This window comes from Verruconis gallopava (genome assembly GCF_000836295.1).
Source record: "Verruconis gallopava strain CBS 43764 unplaced genomic scaffold supercont1.2, whole genome shotgun sequence".
NCBI lineage: Eukaryota > Fungi > Ascomycota > Dothideomycetes > Venturiales > Sympoventuriaceae > Verruconis > Verruconis gallopava.
This window is the reverse complement of record NW_015622138.1, coordinates 726,434-747,051: the sequence shown is the minus strand read 5'-3', so window position 1 is coordinate 747,051 and position 20,618 is coordinate 726,434. Positions and strand designations below refer to the sequence as shown.

General features: G+C 51.7%; 10 protein-coding genes across 11 annotated transcripts; 3 read left to right on the top strand and 7 right to left on the bottom strand.

Moving 5' to 3' along the window:
- The first annotated feature begins 55 nt into the window (after nt 1-55).
- On the top strand, nt 56-3,470 carry PV09_00763 (uncharacterized protein). Its single transcript, XM_016353550.1, has 5 exons — nt 56-1,371; nt 1,575-1,804; nt 1,908-2,288; nt 2,354-2,899; nt 2,976-3,470. The coding sequence occupies exons 1-5, from the start codon at nt 572-574 to the stop codon at nt 3,116-3,118; spliced, it is 2,100 nt and encodes a 699-aa protein (XP_016218703.1). The 5' UTR covers nt 56-571; the 3' UTR covers nt 3,119-3,470.
- Nucleotides 3,177-5,157, bottom strand: PV09_00762. 2 transcript variants are annotated; one of them, XM_016353549.1, is made up of 3 exons: nt 5,011-5,157; nt 4,761-4,952; nt 3,177-4,701 (listed from the first exon to the last, which is right to left on the bottom strand). In XM_016353549.1, the coding sequence occupies exon 3, from the start codon at nt 4,445-4,447 to the stop codon at nt 3,440-3,442; it is 1,008 nt and encodes a 335-aa protein (XP_016218702.1). In that variant the 5' UTR covers nt 4,448-4,701; nt 4,761-4,952; nt 5,011-5,157; the 3' UTR covers nt 3,177-3,439. The 2 variants fall into 2 exon arrangements, with proteins under 2 accessions (XP_016218702.1, XP_016218701.1); XM_016353548.1 differs by having other exon boundaries at nt 4,761-4,938.
- A 537-nt stretch (nt 5,158-5,694) lies between these two features.
- PV09_00761 (uncharacterized protein) lies at nt 5,695-6,773 on the bottom strand (the record flags this gene model as incomplete). Its single annotated transcript, XM_016353547.1, has 5 exons — nt 6,431-6,773; nt 6,323-6,379; nt 6,059-6,223; nt 5,927-6,012; nt 5,695-5,878 (listed from the first exon to the last, which is right to left on the bottom strand). Exons 1-5 carry the CDS (start codon nt 6,701-6,703, stop codon nt 5,695-5,697), a joined length of 765 nt encoding a protein of 254 aa, XP_016218700.1. The 5' UTR covers nt 6,704-6,773.
- Nucleotides 6,774-6,968: 195 nt separating this feature from the next.
- On the bottom strand, nt 6,969-7,790 carry PV09_00760 (uncharacterized protein). Its single transcript, XM_016353546.1, has 3 exons — nt 7,589-7,790; nt 7,438-7,538; nt 6,969-7,381 (listed from the first exon to the last, which is right to left on the bottom strand). The coding sequence occupies exons 1-3, from the start codon at nt 7,653-7,655 to the stop codon at nt 7,136-7,138; spliced, it is 414 nt and encodes a 137-aa protein (XP_016218699.1). The 5' UTR covers nt 7,656-7,790; the 3' UTR covers nt 6,969-7,135.
- Nucleotides 7,791-9,284: 1,494 nt separating this feature from the next.
- On the bottom strand, nt 9,285-10,701 carry PV09_00759 (uncharacterized protein). Its single transcript, XM_016353545.1, has one exon. It carries the CDS (start codon nt 10,693-10,695, stop codon nt 9,760-9,762), a length of 936 nt encoding a protein of 311 aa, XP_016218698.1. The 5' UTR covers nt 10,696-10,701; the 3' UTR covers nt 9,285-9,759.
- Nucleotides 10,702-10,875: 174 nt separating this feature from the next.
- PV09_00758 (uncharacterized protein) lies at nt 10,876-12,010 on the top strand. Its single transcript, XM_016353544.1, has one exon. The coding sequence runs from the start codon at nt 11,078-11,080 to the stop codon at nt 11,798-11,800; it is 723 nt and encodes a 240-aa protein (XP_016218697.1). The 5' UTR covers nt 10,876-11,077; the 3' UTR covers nt 11,801-12,010.
- Nucleotides 11,882-13,515, bottom strand: PV09_00757 (kynureninase). The gene is made up of 2 exons (XM_016353543.1): nt 12,899-13,515; nt 11,882-12,845 (listed from the first exon to the last, which is right to left on the bottom strand). The coding sequence occupies exons 1-2, from the start codon at nt 13,505-13,507 to the stop codon at nt 11,946-11,948; spliced, it is 1,509 nt and encodes a 502-aa protein (XP_016218696.1). The 5' UTR covers nt 13,508-13,515; the 3' UTR covers nt 11,882-11,945.
- A 361-nt stretch (nt 13,516-13,876) lies between these two features.
- PV09_00756 (uncharacterized protein) lies at nt 13,877-15,376 on the bottom strand (the record flags this gene model as incomplete). Its single annotated transcript, XM_016353542.1, has 2 exons — nt 14,947-15,376; nt 13,877-14,896 (listed from the first exon to the last, which is right to left on the bottom strand). Exons 1-2 carry the CDS (start codon nt 15,262-15,264, stop codon nt 13,877-13,879), a joined length of 1,338 nt encoding a protein of 445 aa, XP_016218695.1. The 5' UTR covers nt 15,265-15,376.
- Nucleotides 15,377-15,680: 304 nt separating this feature from the next.
- Nucleotides 15,681-17,990, top strand: PV09_00755 (uncharacterized protein). The gene is made up of 4 exons (XM_016353541.1): nt 15,681-15,783; nt 15,836-16,718; nt 16,854-17,414; nt 17,461-17,990. The coding sequence occupies exons 1-4, from the start codon at nt 15,741-15,743 to the stop codon at nt 17,948-17,950; spliced, it is 1,977 nt and encodes a 658-aa protein (XP_016218694.1). The 5' UTR covers nt 15,681-15,740; the 3' UTR covers nt 17,951-17,990.
- A 602-nt stretch (nt 17,991-18,592) lies between these two features.
- On the bottom strand, nt 18,593-20,548 carry PV09_00754 (T-complex protein 1 subunit gamma). The gene is made up of 3 exons (XM_016353540.1): nt 20,449-20,548; nt 20,330-20,396; nt 18,593-20,278 (listed from the first exon to the last, which is right to left on the bottom strand). The coding sequence occupies exons 1-3, from the start codon at nt 20,471-20,473 to the stop codon at nt 18,745-18,747; spliced, it is 1,626 nt and encodes a 541-aa protein (XP_016218693.1). The 5' UTR covers nt 20,474-20,548; the 3' UTR covers nt 18,593-18,744.
- Between the last annotated feature and the right edge of the window lie 70 nt (nt 20,549-20,618).

Below are 20,618 nucleotides of genomic sequence, written 5' to 3'. Positions count from 1 at the left end.
CTGGCTATCACTCACCACTCTGGCTTTCCTCTATGGTCCAAGTCAACGCTCCATGAGCGAATCCCAACCTAAGTCCTAAAGAAAAGGGAGAACAGACAACGTCACCCTGTCGTTTTCTCCAGCCGTGTGACAGAGCAAAGGTCCCTCAGTTTGCTCTATTGAAAGAGCGACCGCCTTCTTTTTTTTTTTTGCTGCGTGGCAGAGGAAAGAGTTGCACAGAGTAATAAAAGCCTGGACCTCCGTTTGACGCAGCTCCCCCGGGAACGGACATACTGGTAACGCCTCTGTCTCCGCACCGCACCCGCATCATCTGTCGTCGCTGTCTTGAGCACGCAGAAGCTTGCCCAGACCGAAAACACAGCCATACGGGCACTGGATCGACGCTTGGCAAGAAGACTCTTACTCCCTCTCACACCCGCCTTTCGAAAGTCGCCGCCCTCTGCGCTTGTCCTGTGCAAGCTCGACCCATCCGCCATATTCCCCGAAGCCGTGCGGAGGAGGCTTTCGCACACGATTTCGTAGTTTCCCTTTTCCCCTCCCATTGCTGGCGCCTGCGGGCGCACCAGCAGCGATGTCCAATCCAGGCCTGCCTCCGTACCGTCGGACATCGTACGCCTCCATCGTGCAGGGCGGCTCCTCCTCCGGCAACGCTTCCGCGCAAGGCCACCCTTCGTCATCGTCACCTCTGTCTTCACGTCCACCCATTTCCTACCCGGGCGCGTCGTACCCTCCTTCTGCATTCCTGGCCACCGGGCGCGCTCTGTACGGTCACAATCCAACGCGAAGAGCTGGACCTATACCTGGCATGGATGTAGACACGCTGGCGAGCTCCTGGGGCCGTTCACAGGGCTTGCACGCCGCGGTCGGCTCTCTGTCTGATGACCTACGTCTCCCGCCCTTCTTTGTACCATCATACCTATGCCGAACACGTCAGGCGAGGCGGCTGGCAGAGGCTCATGCGGCGCGGGTTGCGGCTGCGCAAAGGGATGGCAGCGGTGGTACCGCTGCCGGCAATGCCAACGCTAGGTCGGCACATTCGTCCAATGCTGGCTCGCTGTCGACTAGCTCGAGCAGCGTCAATGTGCACAAGATGGTACCCAGTCACCGAGGCATGACGCACGACATCATTGAGCGCGCCCCACCTTCGTCCGTGGGCTCTGGAGACGACGCACCCGCCCCGCTGCCGACGAGGTGGCAAGTCGGTCAGGATGTCACTGGGATAGAGCTCTCAAACGGCGCGACGGAGGCACGGTATACTGGCCAGACCAAACAGCCTGACGAGGCTGCGGGCGTTAGAGGTGACGTACCCATCCCCCGCGAATGTGGCATTTTCTACTACGAGGTCACCGTGGGCACAAAGCAGAAAGAAAAGTAAGTTTCAATGTTTTTCCTTTTTTTTGTTTCCCTCAGCAAAACTTCATGTCTGATTTGATACCACCATTTATCGCTATCTTGTGTAACACACCCATCTCAGAAGCTTCGACGATGTACGTATCTATGCTTGTGTTCTTATAAGTGTCTGCATGTTTGTGTATGTGTACTCGCGCATACTAACTTAACCTTGTGATGTGTAGCGCCGTGCAGATCAGTGTGGGCTTCTCCGGGCACAAGGTCACCGCAAGACGCATGCCCGGCTGGGAGCCGGACTCATATGGTTACGCGGCAGATGACGGCTGCCTGCTGCTGGGCAACTCGAACAGCCCGAAAAAGTACGGGCCTCCGTATGGCAACGGCGACGTCATTGGCTGCGGTATCAACTTCAACAAGAACCATATATTCTTCACCAAAAATGGTAACCATTTGGGTATGTGTAATCCCTTCAAAACTTTCTCTACCCCTCCCGTCTCCGTTTATTGCGTCCCCCACTTGAGAGTAGATTCGTACTAAGCCTCATGGTTCAACAACAGGTATAGCAGTAACGAACATAAGGCACGACCGCATGTATCCTGCCGTCGGCCTGAAACGCGCAGACGACAACGTGCGCGTTAACTTCGGACAGTCACAGTTCGTCTTCGACATTGATTCCTTGGTCGAGACTGAGCGCGAGGAAGTCAGAGCAGAAATGATGGCCGCTCCTGTGGACCAGCTGGCGCGGCCAATGTCCGAACCAGAGTTCATCCACAAGCTCATCGCACAGTATCTCGCCCACGACGGGTACATAGAGACGGCGCGTGCGTTTGCAGCCGAGGTCCGGCAGGAGCATTTGAACCTAGTGGCTGGCAGGAGTGACCCTGTGAATATTCAAGACCTCGAACCGCAAGAAGACGTTGATGCCATTCACAGACAGAGTATGTTTCGCCCTTTCTTTTACCCTTTCCCGCGCCAAGTGCTTTTGTGCTAAACATGGAGTCAGAGATACGCTCGGCGATCCTTGATGGCGATATCGATCGTGCGCTTAAATACACAACTGTTTACTATCCAGACGTTCTACGGGACAATGAAAACATTTACTTCAAGCTCAAGTGTCGAAAGTTCATCGAAATGATCCGCAGGTGCACAGAGCTATCCGACAGTGACTCATCACCTCTTGTGAGCTCTGGCCTAAAGTTTAGTTCGGGCGACGACGACTACAACGGCGTCTTCGGTCACCAGATGGAGCTCGACGACCAAGCTCACGCGAACGGCAGCGTTCGCTCTCAGTGGGACGACATGGAGATGTCCGCGGATGACCTAGGCCAGCAACCGCAGACGTATGCAGACATGATCTCCAGGACACTGCAGTACGGCTCAGAGCTGAAGGCCGAGTTTGACGGTGATCTCCGTCGAGAGGTGAAGAAAAGTTTGGAGGAGACGCTCGCGCTAATCGGATATGAGGATCCACGTCAGAGCCCTCTAAGACATCTGTTAGATGAGAGAGAGCGCGGCCCCGTCGCCGAGGAATTGAATAGGGCAATACTAGGTCAGTCGCTGATTACTTCCTCACTCCGCACGACCCGAAGTTCTATTCCACGCTTGGCGCTAACATGATCTCATAGTGAGTCTGGGAAAGAGCTCCTCGAGCGCCATCGAGAAGATGTTCGCACAGACGGACGCCCTGCTAGACATTATCGGCAAGGATGGCGGGCCCGGAGCCTTGATTGAGTTGAGGAGTTTTCCGGAAGAGGAGGCCAGTCTGTGATTATGGTTATGCACAGCGCATATGTCCATCGGGCGCGAGACGGTAAGGGAGGGATGGAGGCAAATCTCTGCTTTATCATTAAACTGCATTGGGGAGTTTTTCTTTCTCTATTTCGCTTTGCGGACATATAGACCGAGTATCAAGTCAGCAAGGTACTTTCCCTTGGGCTTGGGTAAGCAAGCGCCCGCAGGCCCCCGGTGACGGTTGATGTGAGCGCGTTGGACCGCAACATCGCGGTCGACCTTCAATAGCTGGTGTTTCATGTAGTAATCAGCTGCTGTACACATATTCTGCATACGTGCATTGGAAAGTGGCACAACGTCACCTCCAAGCAATCAGCCTTTGATCAAACCCGCCACTCAACAAGCATTCCTTCTTCTCGGCATCTGCAACCCCCGTAACAGTCCCAGCAATGTAGCCCGCCCACAAGCACCTAATCTTAGAGCCCGCCTCGTGGCCTTCCAGGTTCGAGACTACCTTCCCCGTTGCGGCCTCGATCCCCCGCACGACGCCGTCATCGCCATTCACCCATACGCCGCTCCCATCCGGCCGCCATGCAAGCGTAGGTGTCGAGTATGGCGTTTGTGCCGCCATTGTCGTACAGTGGATCGCGATGGCAGCCGCCTCGCGGTCCTGTAACGCCAGCGCTGCGCGCGCTTGCTGCACCGCCGTCTCGTTTGCCCCGCTCGCGTCGTCCAGCAGGCTTGCTCGCGACAACGCAGCCGAGTCGGCCGGGTCTGCATTCAGGCGGCGTGCAGGCTCCGGTCCTGTCGGGAATAGAAGCCGCGCGATGATAAGTTTCATGTGCGGCACCGCTGTCGTGGCCACGGCTACGAGCGTAGGATCGTCTGGCCGCGGTGCTATCGCCGCTGGCGTGAAGGCAACCCAGGCATTGGAGTGCGGCGCCAGGTTTTGTCGCCCGACTGGCTGCAGCGTTGCCGGTGTAGGTGCCGCTGACGTGGCAGCTGCTTCCGCTGTCGTCGTCGGCAACGGCGGCTCACTCACCTCATAATAGTACAGAAACGAAGAGTCACGCCGCGAGACGACAAGATGAAGCTGGTTGTCGTCCGGACGACGTACAAAATACAGCGCCTCGGGATTGGTTGGCTGCGGGGCGATGGCGATGGGGGCGTCGAAGCTGAAGTTGCCTTCGGCGGCGACATGCGCGAGGTACAGCAGGACCTTTCCATCCCATCCGGCGGTTGCGAGCCAAACGCGGCCGTCGTCGCGTTCGAAGGCCGCAACCTGCACAACGTACTTTGCATGATCCCTGCGGCGGTCGACGACCTTGCTAGCGACGCTGTCGAACGCGACGACAGCGCCGGACATGCTGGTGCAGATCACGTACCGCCTCCCGACCACGATGTGATGCAGAATCGGCGAGTCCTGCAGGTTCAAGTACGAGTGCACCAACGCGAACCCCTCCGCGTCAGCCGTCAGCACATTCAATCGCCGGTCCGCCGTGCTGGCCAGCAGCACTGGCTGCGGCTGCGCCGTCTCGTTCGACAACAGCAACGGCGCCACGGACACGCACAGCAGATTCGTTGCCGTGGGTAGCGTCAAGACCTGTGGTACGGACGGCGCTGCATGTCCGTCGTCAGGCCACTGCCCTCGTCGCGAATTTCGCTGGGAGGTCACTCACCTGGCACAGTCCATCTCGCCGCCGCAGTCGCCTCGTCCTCCGACCCAAGCTTCTCAAAGTTCACGCTCAGGTCGTACGCTTTCTTTTCCTGGAGGACCTGCTCGATGGTCAGGGCCTTGCTCGAGCACGCGCCCGCATCCTGCGGCAGGCCTGCTTCTGCCAGAAAGGCGGCCAGCGTCTGTGAGGCATCAACTTGGGTCAGTTAGTGATCTACATCCAGTTCGAGGCGGTAAGAACGGCGACACCGTACCTCGGTGTAGTTGTTGGCACGCAAGAAGCGCGCCACTAGAATTGCGGGCGAGTCGTCGGCGGGCATGTTCTCTATTCCTCTATTCTTTCTAGTTGGATCAATTTTTACTTTCGCTTTCTAGTCGGGTGGCCCTCACGTTTGCTTCTTCCACCCAGCATCTCAAACGCAGTCTCATTGCGATCCTGCAATTGGGAGAGTGAGAGCCTGAGGCTTCAATTCCACAATCCAGGCAGTCATTCCTTCTGGATGCGTCCATATTCTTAAACGCAAGATGAGCCGTCCCAAAAACGACGGATTAGAAACACCGGGTGGTGCATCCAATTAGCACACCGGGGGCAAATAATCATCATCTCAAGACCCCATTTACGATCTTTGAATTTGAAAAATCAAAACTTTACTACGAAATTGAGGTTGCAAGGAGCGTATATCCATCCACATTAAGCAGGCGAGATTTGCTTACCGTTATGGCTACGATTGAGCCAATCCCGTGCAGCTTGACACAAATTAAAGCGAAAGACGCGGTAAATCAGGAGAGTCCAGTATGTTTGCAGCAGGCTTTGTACAATGTGCACCCATAAGGTCCCAATGATGTCATAAAATGACCTTAATGCTCATGACTGCGTACAAGTCCCAGTTGCAACCAAGAGCAACACTCTTGGCAACTCTCGCTCTTCCGCATGTCCCTTAGTTCAAGCTTCTTCCCCCGTCTACATCCATGCAGACGCCAGTCAGAAAAGTGGCTTCATCACTGGCTAAATAGCATGCTGCATTTGCTATATCCTGTGGCTGCGTGAATCTCCCCAAGGGGATTCCTGCAGTCAGAGCAGCTCGACCCTCAGGTGAATCCGTGCCGCCCTGGACCAAAGCTCTATTTTGGGTCAGTATGTCCTTTTGGAAGTCAGACCATGTCACTTACAGCATCGCTGTTTCCCCTACCACGGGTTGAATGCAGTTGCACCGGATGCCGTCTTTAGCAAATTCTGCGGCCAGACCTCGCGTTGCCTGTCTGTTATTAGGCCGCATACTTTCAAAAACTCGAGATTCGTACCGCGGTCACGGCGCCTTTTGAGGCAGCATACCAGACAACATTTGGTCGAGGGCGAGGTGCCGAAATACTGCTTAGATTGATGAACAAACCGGGACGCTTCTTCTCTCGCCAGTAAGGTACGCAGACTTTGGCGCTGAAATATAGGGGCTTGACATTGATTCTCCACTGCGAACGAAAACCATGTTAACAAAATATGACTGTGAAATTGAAACACAACGATAAATCCGTTCACCACGCTGCCAGACGCATTGTTCACAGACCTACCATGCGGTCCACTTCATCCTCAGGAAGATCAATGCTTGGAGTTGCCGCGTGGACAACCTGTGCTTGTTTTAGCAGCTCCCTCATCTCCTCTTGCCAATCACGACTCACGCCGGCGTTGTTTACCACCACATCGAGCGCGCCCCATTTGTCCAAAACACTCTGCAATGCTTTCTCCCAATCTTCTAGCCTGCTCACATCGCCGACGAAAGATGCACAAGTATTCTCAGGTAAAGCCTTCGCCAGTTCTTCTGCCGAGGTTGGATGGATATCCCAAATGAGAACTTTGGAGCCCTCAAGAACAAACTTTTCGACGATACCGCGCCCAAAACCAGCACCACCACCTGTGACTATAGTGACTTTGCCTTGCAATCGACCGCTCATGGCTGCAAAAGGTCGTTCTTCTTTCAAAGTTGGGATCGAACCATAGTAAGTAGCATAGCGCCATTTTTACCATAGAAAATATCGGGAAACCAATGTTGCGCGTTTGAGGGGCAACGTTAGCAATCCGGGGTAACGGCTGCGGGGTTGGGTGGATGATCTCACGGAAAAAAAAGGTCCACATAAAGCTGAACCTATTTGGGCAAATGTTAGCAAAAGATCGAAACTATTGGTACAGCCACAATGGCAGAGAGCGTCACAAATTTTGCTCTGCTTCTCATTTATTCCGAACTTGTGATTTGGATTCTAACCTTCTTCAGGACCAAACACCATCCATTCAAGCTTAGGTATCAAATTCATTCCCAGCCCTAATCAATTCTCTCAAACCAAAGAAGCCCTCCCAAACCAGTTTAATATTATACACCTTTGCGTTATCTAGGCTCCATATTGCATATGGTCCATCTTGCCGGGCTGTTGATCGATAAATTTCTGTTTCTCGCCTTCACGGGTCTCGGCCTCCTTGTCCTGCTGGAGCAGATCGCAAGGCCCGCAGCAGCAGGCACACAAGCAGTCAGTGCAGCCGTTGCCCTTAAGTCCGTACCTCTTGCGAATCTCGCCGCGCTGCATCATCTGAATGATCCACTGCATACCGCAGCAGGCCAGGGCATAGTAGCCGCAGCACTAAGCGTAAGTTAGATGACTGGATTCTGAGCAAAAGCGGTCAGTCTGTGGCTTACATCGCCATTCATGAAGCTCCAGCCCTTGAGCTGAGAGTCCTTGTGCAGTCTGTGGTGCACGCGGCCGTACATGACACAAGGAAGGCACCACGCCAATAAGCCTGCGATCTATCAGTGCAGGATTCTTTGCTGGTATCGTGGCAGCACGCACAGCCGGTGAATGGAGAGCAGCAGTCAGTGCCGCTGTGAGCCCATTCTTGTTCCATTGGAGCTGCCATTGCGACCTGTATATCCAACGAGGAAACAAAAATTGTACGAACGTGTGTATGGGCGAATACTGATTTGGCAAGAAAGGGAACGTAAAGGAGTGACTGCCACCAGTGAAGATTTAAAGGAAAATTGAGGGAACGAAGAGCAAATTCGTGCGGTAGAACTCACAAGGAACACGGGCGCCTTTTCAATATGATTGTGACTGCAGCAAAAGTATATCACATGCAAGATGAAATGAGGCTTTCCTAGCATGGACAAGTCTCACAAGGCTGAGCATGTTGGCTTGCTTGGATTCGTGAACGCTCAGACCAATCTGGGGCTGAAGAGCAAGGATGCGCTAAAATGTACCTCTGTACAGAGGTAACTTTTTTTTATTTTACATCTTTTGTTACATCACTACTGATTCCCACTACAGCAGGAGGACGCAATGGTGCTTAGGCAGCCGTATTATATGGCTACAACCGGCTTAAACAGTTGATCAATCCGTAAGACATGTAACGGCTGGTTGGATGTCTTTGCCAGGTCCTCTTCAGCAAGCCGAACCCTTGGCGCGGAAACACCCTGAGCAACGCTTGGCGGCTTTTGGTTTCCTGCCGATCGTGTTCGCAGCTTAATCTTTTTTTCAACAATGATGCGGACACGCTTGAATGTGAATGACAAAAGATGGGCCATGTCCCCTAAACAAAAGCGGACGGGGGCTCGCGGCATCGATGCAGCAAGCTCATGTGGCCTGCGGTTTCAACACCAGTAGAGATCGAACCACCGTCCTGGGGTTTTGGCGACCGCGCAGACCGTGTACCCTTCATTACACGGTGCCGATAGAGCCTCTGTAGCGGGTTAATGATACAAATGTGTGAAAAGTGTTTTGACCTTGCATTTAGCCCCCAACGAACGGTCGTGTCAACAGCTGCCCAAAGAAAGGTGAGGTCAGTGTTAGAGTTGTCCTTTTTGGATAGTGATGAGAGCGTTGTGGGTGCTCGTGGCCCCGTTCCCTTCAAAGCCACAGGGCCTTGGGCAGGGGGGGCTGCTATTTTAGGGGCTGTTCCGTCTCTTCCCTTACCCTCTAGGGCGATCTTTCCAGCGCCCCAGTCTCTACTCAGCTCACAGGTTTTGTAACCTACGCTTGTTTACTTCAACTGCCGTCCGGCTTCCACTTCTTTTGTTCAGCGCAGTCCATCACGTTTGGACCATCCCAAAGTCACGAGAGAACCGAAACTGCTCTGCTTCGGGAGGGAAACTCTCTAAGACCACTGGGGCCCCATCCGTGGATTCAATGTTTCTTCCGTGCTCACGAAACGTGCGAGTTGGAAAAAACGGGACGAATCGCGCTCGTAATCTCCCAGATACGAGCTGTAGTGTGACTAGGGCTGAAAATGTAAAGAACGGTCACCTTTGACAGGTCATTGGATTATTCGTGAGAGCGTCGCGCCAAATGAACAAGCTTCTTCAACACTGGCCAGATGGCTTTTCCTTTTATGAAGCGTGTGGTTCTGATCTCCTCTGTCAAACTCGAACATATGATTTGACACGGGAGAAAGGAATCACGTGAGTGCATCACGAAGTGGGATTGTGCGGTGTAGAAGTCACATTCGTATTCATACCAAATACCATAAATTGGGAACAGTAGAAAATAAGCCGACTTGAAAATTCAAAAATAATTAGACGTGCCTGAGGCGTGATTGTTGCCAATTTTTTTGAAGCACGAGTGACTGCGGGTATATGCGGTCTTTGAGCTCTCAAGTAGGATGTGTTTCAAGAAAAAAAACATGAGATAAATAAAAAAAAAAAGGGAAGCCCTCGAAATAACAGCCAATGATGACTTTCTCGCTTGCTCGCTCGCTCGCTCATTTGCTCTTTTCCATTTTCCTTCTTTGCAATGTCCCTCCCCCACTCTATATCCCAGAAGAAAAAGAAATTATTAGAAAAATAAAAAAGAAAAAACAAGCATTTCCTCGTGTCATGCAGTCATCAGAAATAGTATTACAGCACGTGTCCAGTCCCTGTCCTCCCAAGTTCCATTCAGTCTTTTTCGTAGCTTGCAGCTGGGTATCTTCATAGCTGAGAAGTTGACGGCAGAAACAACGCCATATTGCGTTCTACAATGTGCCTGTATTATTGCACTCCGTTTGATTCATCGCGAAGCTTTTTTCGGACTCGGATCGGCTTGGACACATAAGCCTGCGTATTAGTCGACATATCCGTGGATCGTCGGTAGGTGAGCCTCGCAGAACCCTGCGGCTCTTCAAAGCCCTCGTCTTCAAATTCATCGTTCCGGGCTTCTGCATCGACCCGTGAGTCTGCTTGCGGCGTCCCGAGCGATGCGTTGCACACGGAACACTGTATGGTGCTGACCATGTGCTCAACGAGAGAGGGCAAGTGCTGGACATGACCGGCAGGGCATACTATGCGAGACGTTGGCTGCCTCGGCGAGCGGGAGGATGATTGGTGATATGACTGATGTGGCTGGTATGTTGTCTGGTGCGGCGAAGGTGTCGCGTGGGATTGGGTTGCTGAAGGGTGATACGGACCCGACGCGGCGGGTTGGTAGTAGACGTTACCAGCAGCACTCGGGTCGTGGAGAGGCTGGTGGCCAAACTGCTGGGTAAACAGACCAAGATCCGACGTCGAGACACCCAGATCTCGCGGTGAATAGGAAGTGGAGGCCATGGGATAGTATGATGAAGCTGGCGTCGTTGGCGAGGTCGGAAAAGAAATATCTTGCAAAGCAACCCCAGATTGCGAAGTCATCGCTGCGAGCGACGAAAACGAACAGACACAGAGACGGTCCTGAACGAGAAAGCACTCGCAGAGGCTAGTACAAGACCGAGGGAAGAGCGCACCGGGCGGATTATCAAAGAAAACAGCAGTGTGGGAAAGAGGGAGAAGTCGTACGAGGGCTGCGAGGATGAGAAGAACAGGAGCAGATCCCGCGCTCCCGGAGTCAGAACCCAAGCGCCTGGATTGTCCAAGCTTTTGCCGCTGGGGCGGTCGGAGAGAGGATTTAGCGCCTGACAAGCAACAACCGTCGTCGTGCACCTTTTGGATCATTCGCACGTTTCTCGTTTGAGCCTTTGGGCTGCCGCTGACTGCTCTCGTGTCTCGGCGTCTCAAAGCAAACCCGGTATCGTCGCCGGGACGGGTCTGAACAGCAGGAGTCTTGACATGTGCTGCATAGACGCCTTGGAGAGCGACTGTCACGCCGTCCATCACCCTCGACGGCCGTCCTCTACAAGAACATCCGTACAGTGTGTGTCGGGCCACTATGGTGCAATCGCCCCAGTCTTTCGCCTCTTGGCCTTCGCTTCCCCTCACCATCACCATTAGCCCAGGATTAGCCAAACATTTCCAGCTGCACGTTTCCGCGGGCCACTTCCCCTTCACGCACGAGCGAGAATGAAGAAGAGGAAAAAGAAAGCAAAGGCGCGCCGACATGCATCGCCTGCTTTGCTCCCGACGCCAGCTTCTTGGGATAACAGCGTACGTTTCTCTTGTTTCCACTCCTCCGGCGTCATTCCAACAAAGCGGTCAACGACATCGCCCCCGGACCTCCAATCGCAGGGACATGGCCTTGAGCACAGATTCCGGGCCCGAAGTTCTGGCGTTCCCGCTGCACAAAGACTCGACCCAAGAAGCTGGAGATTCCCAACTGACGCAAACACATCATGTACTGTGCCACGCGCTGACGCAAGGCGATCCTTCAGCTGCTTCCATCGTCCCGTGCAAAACTCAAATCACCGTAGACTTTGCAAACGCCGAGAATGCAACCGACAGTTCTAGGCTTCAAACGACATCCAAGCGAGCTCAAACCCTTTCAGCCGTCGCTGTCTGTGATTGGCGCAATGTTCCGAGGAGCCAATCCTTATCGATCGACGATCGTCTGATCTCCACTTGTGCATGCATGTCGGGCCCTGAGCCAAACGGAAAAAAAAATCCTTCACCAGCAGCATTTTGCTCTGATCCAAAATTGACCGAGAGACGTGGAACATGCTTGCTACTGCGAGAAACCCATGAGACCTACCTTTTTGTAATGTCGGCTCACGTCCCGACTCACCGTCCCATCCGTGCCGAAATGCTCCGTCAGCTCGGACCTTGCTTTACTTACAAGACAAAGGTGAGCGCTGCTCTCGTTCTGAAGAGGAAACGATTGTTTTAAGTGGGAAACATGAGGGAGCAACGTAGCGAAGTAAAGCAGATCAGATTGACAAACTCACGTGCGTTTATCTAGCGTGATCCTGGCTGGAATGTCTTCGTGCAAACCGTGTGAATTGCGTTCTACACAGATATGAGTTCCGGCATAATCAACAAGCAATAGCCTTCTCTAGGATATCCATAAATCTCCAGACATCTTCAAATGTGTTATACATTGGCACCGGAGCCACCCTGATCACATCGGGCTTCCTCTGATCGCAGACCACGCCCTCCCGCTCGAATGCTTTGCCGACCTTCTCAAGCAGCCCCTTTCGTAGCAGCACGCTCAGCTGTGCACCCCTTTGCAAGGGATCCTTGGGCGTGATGATTTGGAATGGCGCGGTGGAGCTGCGGTCGCGCGCCAATATTTGATACAGCAAATATTCCGCATACGACGTCAGTAGCAGAGATTTTTCTCGCTTTTGTGACATGTCAGTCTGGTTGAAAGTGTCTAGCGCTGCCGACAACGTCGCGAGGTCTATAATCGATGGATTCGACAGCTGAAATCCACCCGCTCCCGCCGTCGGCCTCAGGACATTGTCCATCAGGAATCGATACTTTTTGTCACCGCTATACCAACCGGCAAGACGATGTCGGAACTTTGGTTTGTCCTGACCGTCGGCATAGTCTACCTTGCCGTGCCGTGCGTGCACGAACGCGCCAGCAATTGCGCCCGGGCCAGCATTCAGGTATTTGTACGTGCACCACACTGCAAAATCCACGTTCCACTCATGCAATTGCAAAGGAACGTTGCCAGCCGCATGAGCTAGGTCCCACCCAACGACGATGTTGCGCGCCTGAGCGTATCTCGTGATTGTTGGAATGTCAAAAAGCTGACCTGTATAGTACTGTATGCCTGGCAATAGCAACAGCGCTATCGAATCTGCATGTTCGTCGATCGTGTGCAGGATGCTTTCCGTGGTAATGAGGTACCCGTCGTCAGGATGTAACAGGATGATAGAGGTGGCAGGATCAAGTCCGTGCCACTGAATATGAGATTCAATCGCGTACTGCGGACAGTTAGCCTCGTTCCAAGCCTCCAAAGGCAATGAATTGTACGCACGTAGTCACTTGGAAATGGTTTCCACTCGCAGACAATCTTGTGTCTTTTCTCCGTGGGTCGGTAAAAGCTCGCCATCAGTAGTTGCAGGTTGACCGTCAACGTGTTCATGACCACAACCTCTGAGGCGTCAGCGCCTACGATTGCAGCTGATTTCTTCGCACAGGACTCGGCCATGTCTTGCCACGCTGTTAGGGGCGACCCCTCGAAGTCGGTGAAGTGACCATTGACACCGTGCTCGGCCCAGGTCTGCAGATGTGTTTGGAGATACTGCGAGACAAGCTTGGGCTGGCATCCGAGCGAATTTCCGCAGAAATAAATGCATTCTGTGTCATTTTTCCAATCTTCGTGGGCGCCGTTCACGCCGTTTGCTGTCGTTTTGCCATTTATGACACTGGTCTCATGGCCGGAGCGGTCTAGACGCTGAACCTGACCTGGAACAATGGCCTTGCGTTTTAGAGATGACTTTGTGGGTATCCTAAATTGCTCTCGAAAACTGCGAAATCTCTCTTGGCCATCCAACTCTTGCGCATATTCCAGTGTATTTGCGTTATGCGGGAACTTAACAGAGTCGCCGCGACTCAAACGTTCGATCATTTCTATTGGTTCCATGATTGACATACGACGGGTTTTAGATTTTACAGTTGACTGCCCAAAACACGACGCAACGTCACTTTATAGACTGCACACCCCTTCTTTCTACACGAGAAGCAGAGTATCCACTTGTTTACTGTGAGAAGTCCACGCGGGTAACTCCGAACCCAGATTAGGCTTAGCATTTCCGAAGTCCAATTCCGAACCGCAATACCGAGATCAACAACCCGGACTTAGACCATTATCGAGCTGCACCTCGTGAATTATGTAAAGAGATAAACTACTTCAGGCATGATCCGCACGCTGACGTTGCATAGAAAACGTAATACTAAGTGAGGATACGGCAAAGCGATTGCATGCGAAACGCGACTTGGATTCATGAAGTTCTTACATACGTTCTGATGCTACTCGGTTCGCTTCAAACGGATCCACAAGCCTTCCCTGCCCCGCCCGATCCGTCTCTTCGCGGGTCTTCTTGAGGAAAGGAACGAGATCGGTGCCTCCAGTACCTGTTAGAGTCTTGCCATTTAGCTGACCCGCTTGCGAACCAACTGCCAGATTTAATCTCCCGGGAACCGCAGCTTGCCGGGACGGTATTATGATGTACCGAGCCACAATTTGCATGTGTACGGCTCTAAACTCGCTCAGAGCCTGAACTGCTGCTTGAAATGATCCCAAGAGTTGTGCTTGCATGGGATGCGAGCTGGCGGCGAAAGCGAACGGACGGATGTTGGCGACCTCGGTGATCTTTTCGAGAAACCTGCGGTGAGATCCTGGCATGTATGCACGCATCTCCTCGTGAAATGATATCGTGGTATTGGCCGCCCGCGGTGAGGCCTCCCCCGTCGACTCATGCTCTACTCCAAGCACTGCATCGAAGAATTGAATCAGAGAGCTCTGTGCGTTGCTTCCTCCTCTGAGTTGCATCCATTCTCCCTGCCCGTTCCCCGAATCATAATACACGCCTCTAGGTAAGCCTGCGACTGCCATGTTCTTGCTTCCGGCGAGCATGGGACGAATCTCATGGTAGAAGACGCTGGGTTGGCACCGCTCGTACATACGCTCAAGAAGGCGGCCCAGGTTTTTGATTACGTCCCGTAGCTCTAGCAGGCTTTCGATGACAAATTGGTAATCTTGTTGGCTGGCTGCTTGCATGGCGTTGAGCATCAGCGGAATTGCTCGAGCGCCTTGTCCCTCGACCATGACCGAGATCAAGTAGAACCAGGCTTCGTCTTCCGTACCGGTCAAACTGTTCACCATGCACAGCGTCTCGGAGGACATGAAATCTATTGGCTTATCCAGGGACTGGTAATTCCACAAGCAAAGAGCAGCATACGTCGCGACAGGAGGTAGTTCGAGGTGTTTCGAGACCTTTGTGAATGGTATGGCAACGGATGGCGGAAGGATCTTTGACCAGTCAGCTCAAAGATTTGACAATGTAGCGTTTGAATAAATACCTCTTCCGGTTTATCTCCTCCCCATATGTAGGCGTGGGCGATGAAGGCAAGAACGACGTATGCTCTCCGCCATTCTGTCTCGTCATGAAGTTTTGCAGTTGACAAGACTGGTAGTTGCTTCACTTCGGCTCGGATCTGTCCAGAGCGAATGAGCCCCGGTATATTGGATGCTATGGCCTCCCATTGACTATAATATGAGTTCGAAAGCGCGCTGAGCGGTTCTTGGGAGGGTAAAAATCCGTTCTCTGTTATGTCATAGTCGGACAGGGTGATTCTTACTGCAGCGCTGTCCTCAACAGAAAGCATGTACGGACTCATTTTGAAAATCAAAAGGCAAGAAGCAAGTCAAACCAAAGGGTATCTGTGGGATAGCTGATATGGAATGAAGTTAGAAGTTGAACCAAAGGATACATGGTCACGCATTTTTGTGCATATATCTATTAAACCTCAATCCCGAGCCACGGCGCACCATGTTTCTCATCGCCATGATTGTGGGCCGATGTGTTACCAATGCGCATGAGAAGCTATCGCCAATTTCGAAAAATATGGGTAATACGTTGGTCTTTTGCTAAGCAATCTACCATACTGGCATGATGGATCAGCCTATGTTGATAGCAGGCGTGGCGCAGGATAATGGTGCTAAAGAGTTGAGCGCCCCACTTTTTCCCTTTACCCCCTGTTGACGACATCTCGGATTTCAACCTTCGGAATTGAATTGACTGCGGGAGAGAAACTTCAAAGAACGGCGGTCCTGCGGATGAAATGGGAATTTCATCGTTTCGGGATACAAACTCATGCGGCTATCGACGGCGTGCGATCAATGCAAAGCGCGGAAAGGTTAGTAGAATTAGGAAGTTCGCAAAACTCGGTTTCTTACCCACAGCTGCAGTGAAATGCGACGGTCTTCAGCCATGCTCGCATTGCGTACGACGCAAAAATCCAGACTGTCGATACACCCGTGCCGCGAAACGGCCTCGAGTTGAGAGCCCTGGGACGCCTCGGCCTCAATCAGAGGGTGCTCTTCAACCTAGGGACTTGGGAAGACCATTAATGCTGTCTTCGAGTCCAACGGCGCAAGCGCGATTGAATAGGCCTGAGTCCATCAACGAAGAGGATGAGACTGCTGTTCCTCGAGACTCACGCCTTTTGCGTGATGCCCAGGGCAAACTTATGTTCATCGGGGATTGTGCGCCCTTGTCTTTCCTCCAGACCGTTAGACAACTTATCACTACCTTTGTGGATGCAGATGCATTTGCTACGCAAGGCCACGATGCACTGTTGGAGCAAACAGAATCTATGATGCAGTCGTTGGGCGTAGTAGTTAACAGCTCCCAGCTGCCTGCCTCGCTACTTCAGTCTACCCTTTCCAACTTCATAGCTGTTACATCGGGCTTGCTCGACGTCGGTAACTTTGAAGAAATCAGCCTACGTATTACAAATTGGATAAATCGGACTGAACGTCAGGATGATATGCTCTCAGCTGTCAATTATCTCATACTCGCCATAGGCTTGCAAAGCCGTAACGAACAGCTGTCGAGCGGCTACTTCCACCAAGCCCTTAGAATCGCACTTATTAACCTCACCATTGATACTAGTCCTCTTACTGTCCAAGCGTTTCTTCTCGTCGCTGTTCACATGCTAAGAAGCTGTCAACCGAACGGAGCGTTCTTGTACCTCGGATTGGCCGCCAGGGCCAGCTATTCGATTGGAATGCATCGAGCGGAGATTAACGCTCGTTTTGACGAAGAGACCCAGCTGCAAAGGGAAAGACTGTAAGCAATCGTCAGCTTCGAGACTCGCAAAGGGAAGAGAAAGGGGGAAGTTATCCCATTCTCCTATCCTCTCGTGACGAAGTCGTTGATTTCTCTGGTCAAAGCTGGCATTTACAGAGCACTAATGAATTCCAGATATAAGAGTCTCAAGATCTTTGATCTGTTTGTCAGTATGAGCCTTGGTCGACCTCCCGCACTTTATGACATAGATTGCTCGGTTCCTTACAAGGTTTCAAACTACAGGGGGATGGAACACGTAGACCTCCTGGATGACGTTATTCAGATTCTGCTTGTTGTGGAAACCATAGTAGAAGAGGTTTATTCTCGAAGAAAAATTTCTCTGCAGCTCACGAGACAAATCTCGCAACGACTGAAAGACTGGGCAGCAAGTAGGATGCAAAGATTGAGCACCTTGGTTGCGTCTGCTGGATCTCCGCATAGTCTTCCTTATGCCGTCGGGGCTTGTCAAGCATTGTCGACTTACTACTATGCAGTCATGCTCCTTTCGAAGCCATTCTTAATGTACGAAGCCTATAAAGTATTGGAATCCAGCAACAAGGGTCATCAAATCAGCTCGGGAAGCACAGGAAGGCGGGCGCTTGCTGATGGATGCGTCGATGCCGCGTGTGGACTGGTGGACATGGTATGCAAGCTGACTCAAAGCAACACTATACCACATAGGATGCCTTTAATCGTGTATGTTTGTGAAAGGCAAGTTTCAAGTTCGTGCTGACCAAAAGAGTTCGTGGTTGTTCACCTCGTCACTCGTTCTTGGAGTTGCTCTCACAGCTGGTTTTGGACGCATCATGGAGAGATATCTCGTTGGTGCAATCAGCGCACTGGAATACTTTGCAAAATACGATGCACAAGCTACACAGTATTCACTAATTGCAAGGTCTCTACTGTCTATCGGGATGGAGTATCTGCAGCGCCAGGAGTTGAACGAACGACTGGCACGAGGAAAAGCCTCCTCAGAACTCTTCGGATTGCCGATCGAAAGCTACAAGAATTCTGCCGACGATTCCAATAAACGACTGGTAGCGGCGGCACCTCCAATCATGACAGAAAATGTCATTGGAAATGACTCAATCGCAACTTCCGCCTTTGCGGTGGAAAACTGGGAGGATTTTGACATCAGCGCACTTGGAGACATGATTGATTCATCTCAGGATCTCTTTGGCACGCTGAACATGTTCCCAAGATCAGATGCTCATATAGAGTTTGATTGTTAGTTAATGTTTAATGACATTCGACAGCCATGTTATCTTACTTTAAAAGCGTTTCGAAACACTGCTCTGTTAAGATAGAGGACAGCTAATGCTCAAGAAGCCAATGCGTAAATCAAAAAAAAGGACAAGACCATGCGAAGAAGCCTGCAAATCTTCAAAGAAAAGTACACCGCTATTTAGTTGGCAACCAAAACATGGGTTACGTGGAAGATCACAAAAGGCTATCTCGTCAATGCCATTCATAAAAGCACGAAGCTAGAACATTGTTAACATCCTCTTGGATTCGGAGTATTCTAGTCTGAAGTAGCTAATAGACGGAGCGTATATTCTTAAGTCGGGGAGGTTTGGATAGATCGCCGAGAGTCTGTTCATTTCATTGACATTGAATGATTTTTTTTTTTGGCTCAGACAAGCCCAAAGACAGACGAAATGTGCATGGAAATAAACGAGCTGGCTGTTTGATCCGAAACTGAGTGCGGTTGCAAGCTCTCGGATGACCTTATCGCTGCGGTTTGCGTAACTGAAGCCACAAGAGACATCTATTGAACAATACCGCCCGACCTCGGTTTCACAATTTGAAACTGGAAGAATGGCGTTCACGCGGACAAAACTTTGATAGAGCCTCTTCTTAGGCGGGTGGGTGGATGGGAATATGGAGCAGATCGCAGATTGGAGAGACCGAGGTTTTATAAGAACTTCAGCAACCAAACCAACGACACATTGTGTGCTAGATCTTCATGCTTTTGGGATTATTCGACTATTGTCTGACACTGCCCGTTCCAATAACCATCTCATTCTCAATCGTCTCCACCACCTCCTATCGGCCCACCAGTCTGCTTCGCCGCCTTCGCAGCACAGATATCGTCCACTCTCAACAACAAGCACGCGCTCTCCACAGCCGTCTTCACGCTTTGCATCTTGACCGCCATCGGTTCCCAGACCCCGTATTCTTTCATGTCCACCAATTTTCCTGCATCACCATCGACGCCCCAACTCGAGCCGCCACTTTCGTTGTGCTTGGCTCTCAACTGCGTCAATACCTTGATTGGAGAGTTACCACTATTTTGGATGAGTGTTCGGGGGATAACTTCGAACGCTTCGGCGACAGCTTTATATGGCCATTGTGCCACTCCGTCGACATTCTTGGCACGCTGAGCAAGACCAACAGCGACAGCCATTTCGGTAGCACCACCGCCCGGACAGAGACGTGGATGGAACATGACGTTGCGAGCAACGCCCATAGCATCTTGCAAATTTCTCTCCACCTCGTTAAGGATGTCTTTTGACGGTCCGCGAAGCATGATGGTGCATGCGTGTGGGTTCTTGCATTTGGTCAAGAAGGTGAAGTATTCGTCGCCAATCTTGCTGATCTCGAAGAGACCACATCCTGTCCCCACGTCCGAGGCTGAAATAGAGCGGACATCGTTGACAATGGTAGCACCTGTAGCACGTGCTATGCGGTTATTGTCCGTCTTTCGAACTCGGCGCAGGGCGGTGACATTGTTCTTCACGAAGAAGTGCTGAGCAAGGTCGGAAACGCCCTTCTCTGTGATTACTAGATCGGGCTTGTGTGCCAGAATGGCGTCGCACATTTCCTTGACCTGCTCCTCCTCAATTTGCAGGATGCGATTCCAATCATCCTCTTTTGTAATCTCAATATTGGTCTGCGACTCGCCCTTCTTGTATTCCAGTGGGCAGTCGAGAAGGATAATACGCGGATTCTCAATCCTCCGTCGCATCTTCGCGTGTGTTATATCTTTGTTGAGCATCACACCATCAAGCACTCTAGAATCCTCAATCTCACCGCCAGGAATCTTCTCTATACGCGCATAACGCTTTATGTCCACCTCTTTGCGTCCACTGCCCTGGTCCCAAGTCACTGTGCGAACAGCCTTCAGCGCCAGCTGACACATGAGCTCAGACCAACGGGATACGAACTTGGTGCCGATGGTTGCTTGAATGAGCTGGTACATCTCCTTGTCGTTGTTAATGTCGACGGGCACGCTGATATCCTCGATGATCTGCAGCGCATCTGCAAGTGCCCTTTTAAAGGCCTGTATTATGACGACAGGATGTATGTTGCGTTCAAGTTGTGGTAGAGCTTGAGCTAAGATTTCGCCTGCTAATATGATGACCGTGGTGGTGCCATCGCCCACCTCCTCGTCTTGTGTCCTCGAAAGCTCGATCATGGATTTAGCGGCTGGATGTGCAACTTCGATTTCTCGGAGGATAGCGTGTCCGTCGTTTGTGAGAACAATGCCACCCATAGGGTCGAGCAGCATCTTCAGCATGGCCTTTGGACCCAAACATGATCGGATAATGTCTGCTACGCTGCCAAAGTATTAGTGAACTTCTGCAAAGGCTCATGAAAGGTCACCGTACGTCTTTGCGGCCGTTATATTCGAAAGTTGAGCTTTGCGACCAAATTGTCGCTCGCCTTGCTGTGTGTCTGCAGGATGAATGAGCGCTTATTCAGTGGTCCAAATCAAGGACATACATACTCAAAACGACCACGGGGGCTTGCATCTTTGGCTGCTATCACAAAGGCAATGTTTGGAGTGAGAAAGCGACTGATGCTTGCGGCAACCTTGAGAGCTACAGTATCCCACCACAAAAATCGCGTCGCCTAAACTTTCCATGTCTTTCGCGTTTCTGCTCTCTCTGGCCAATC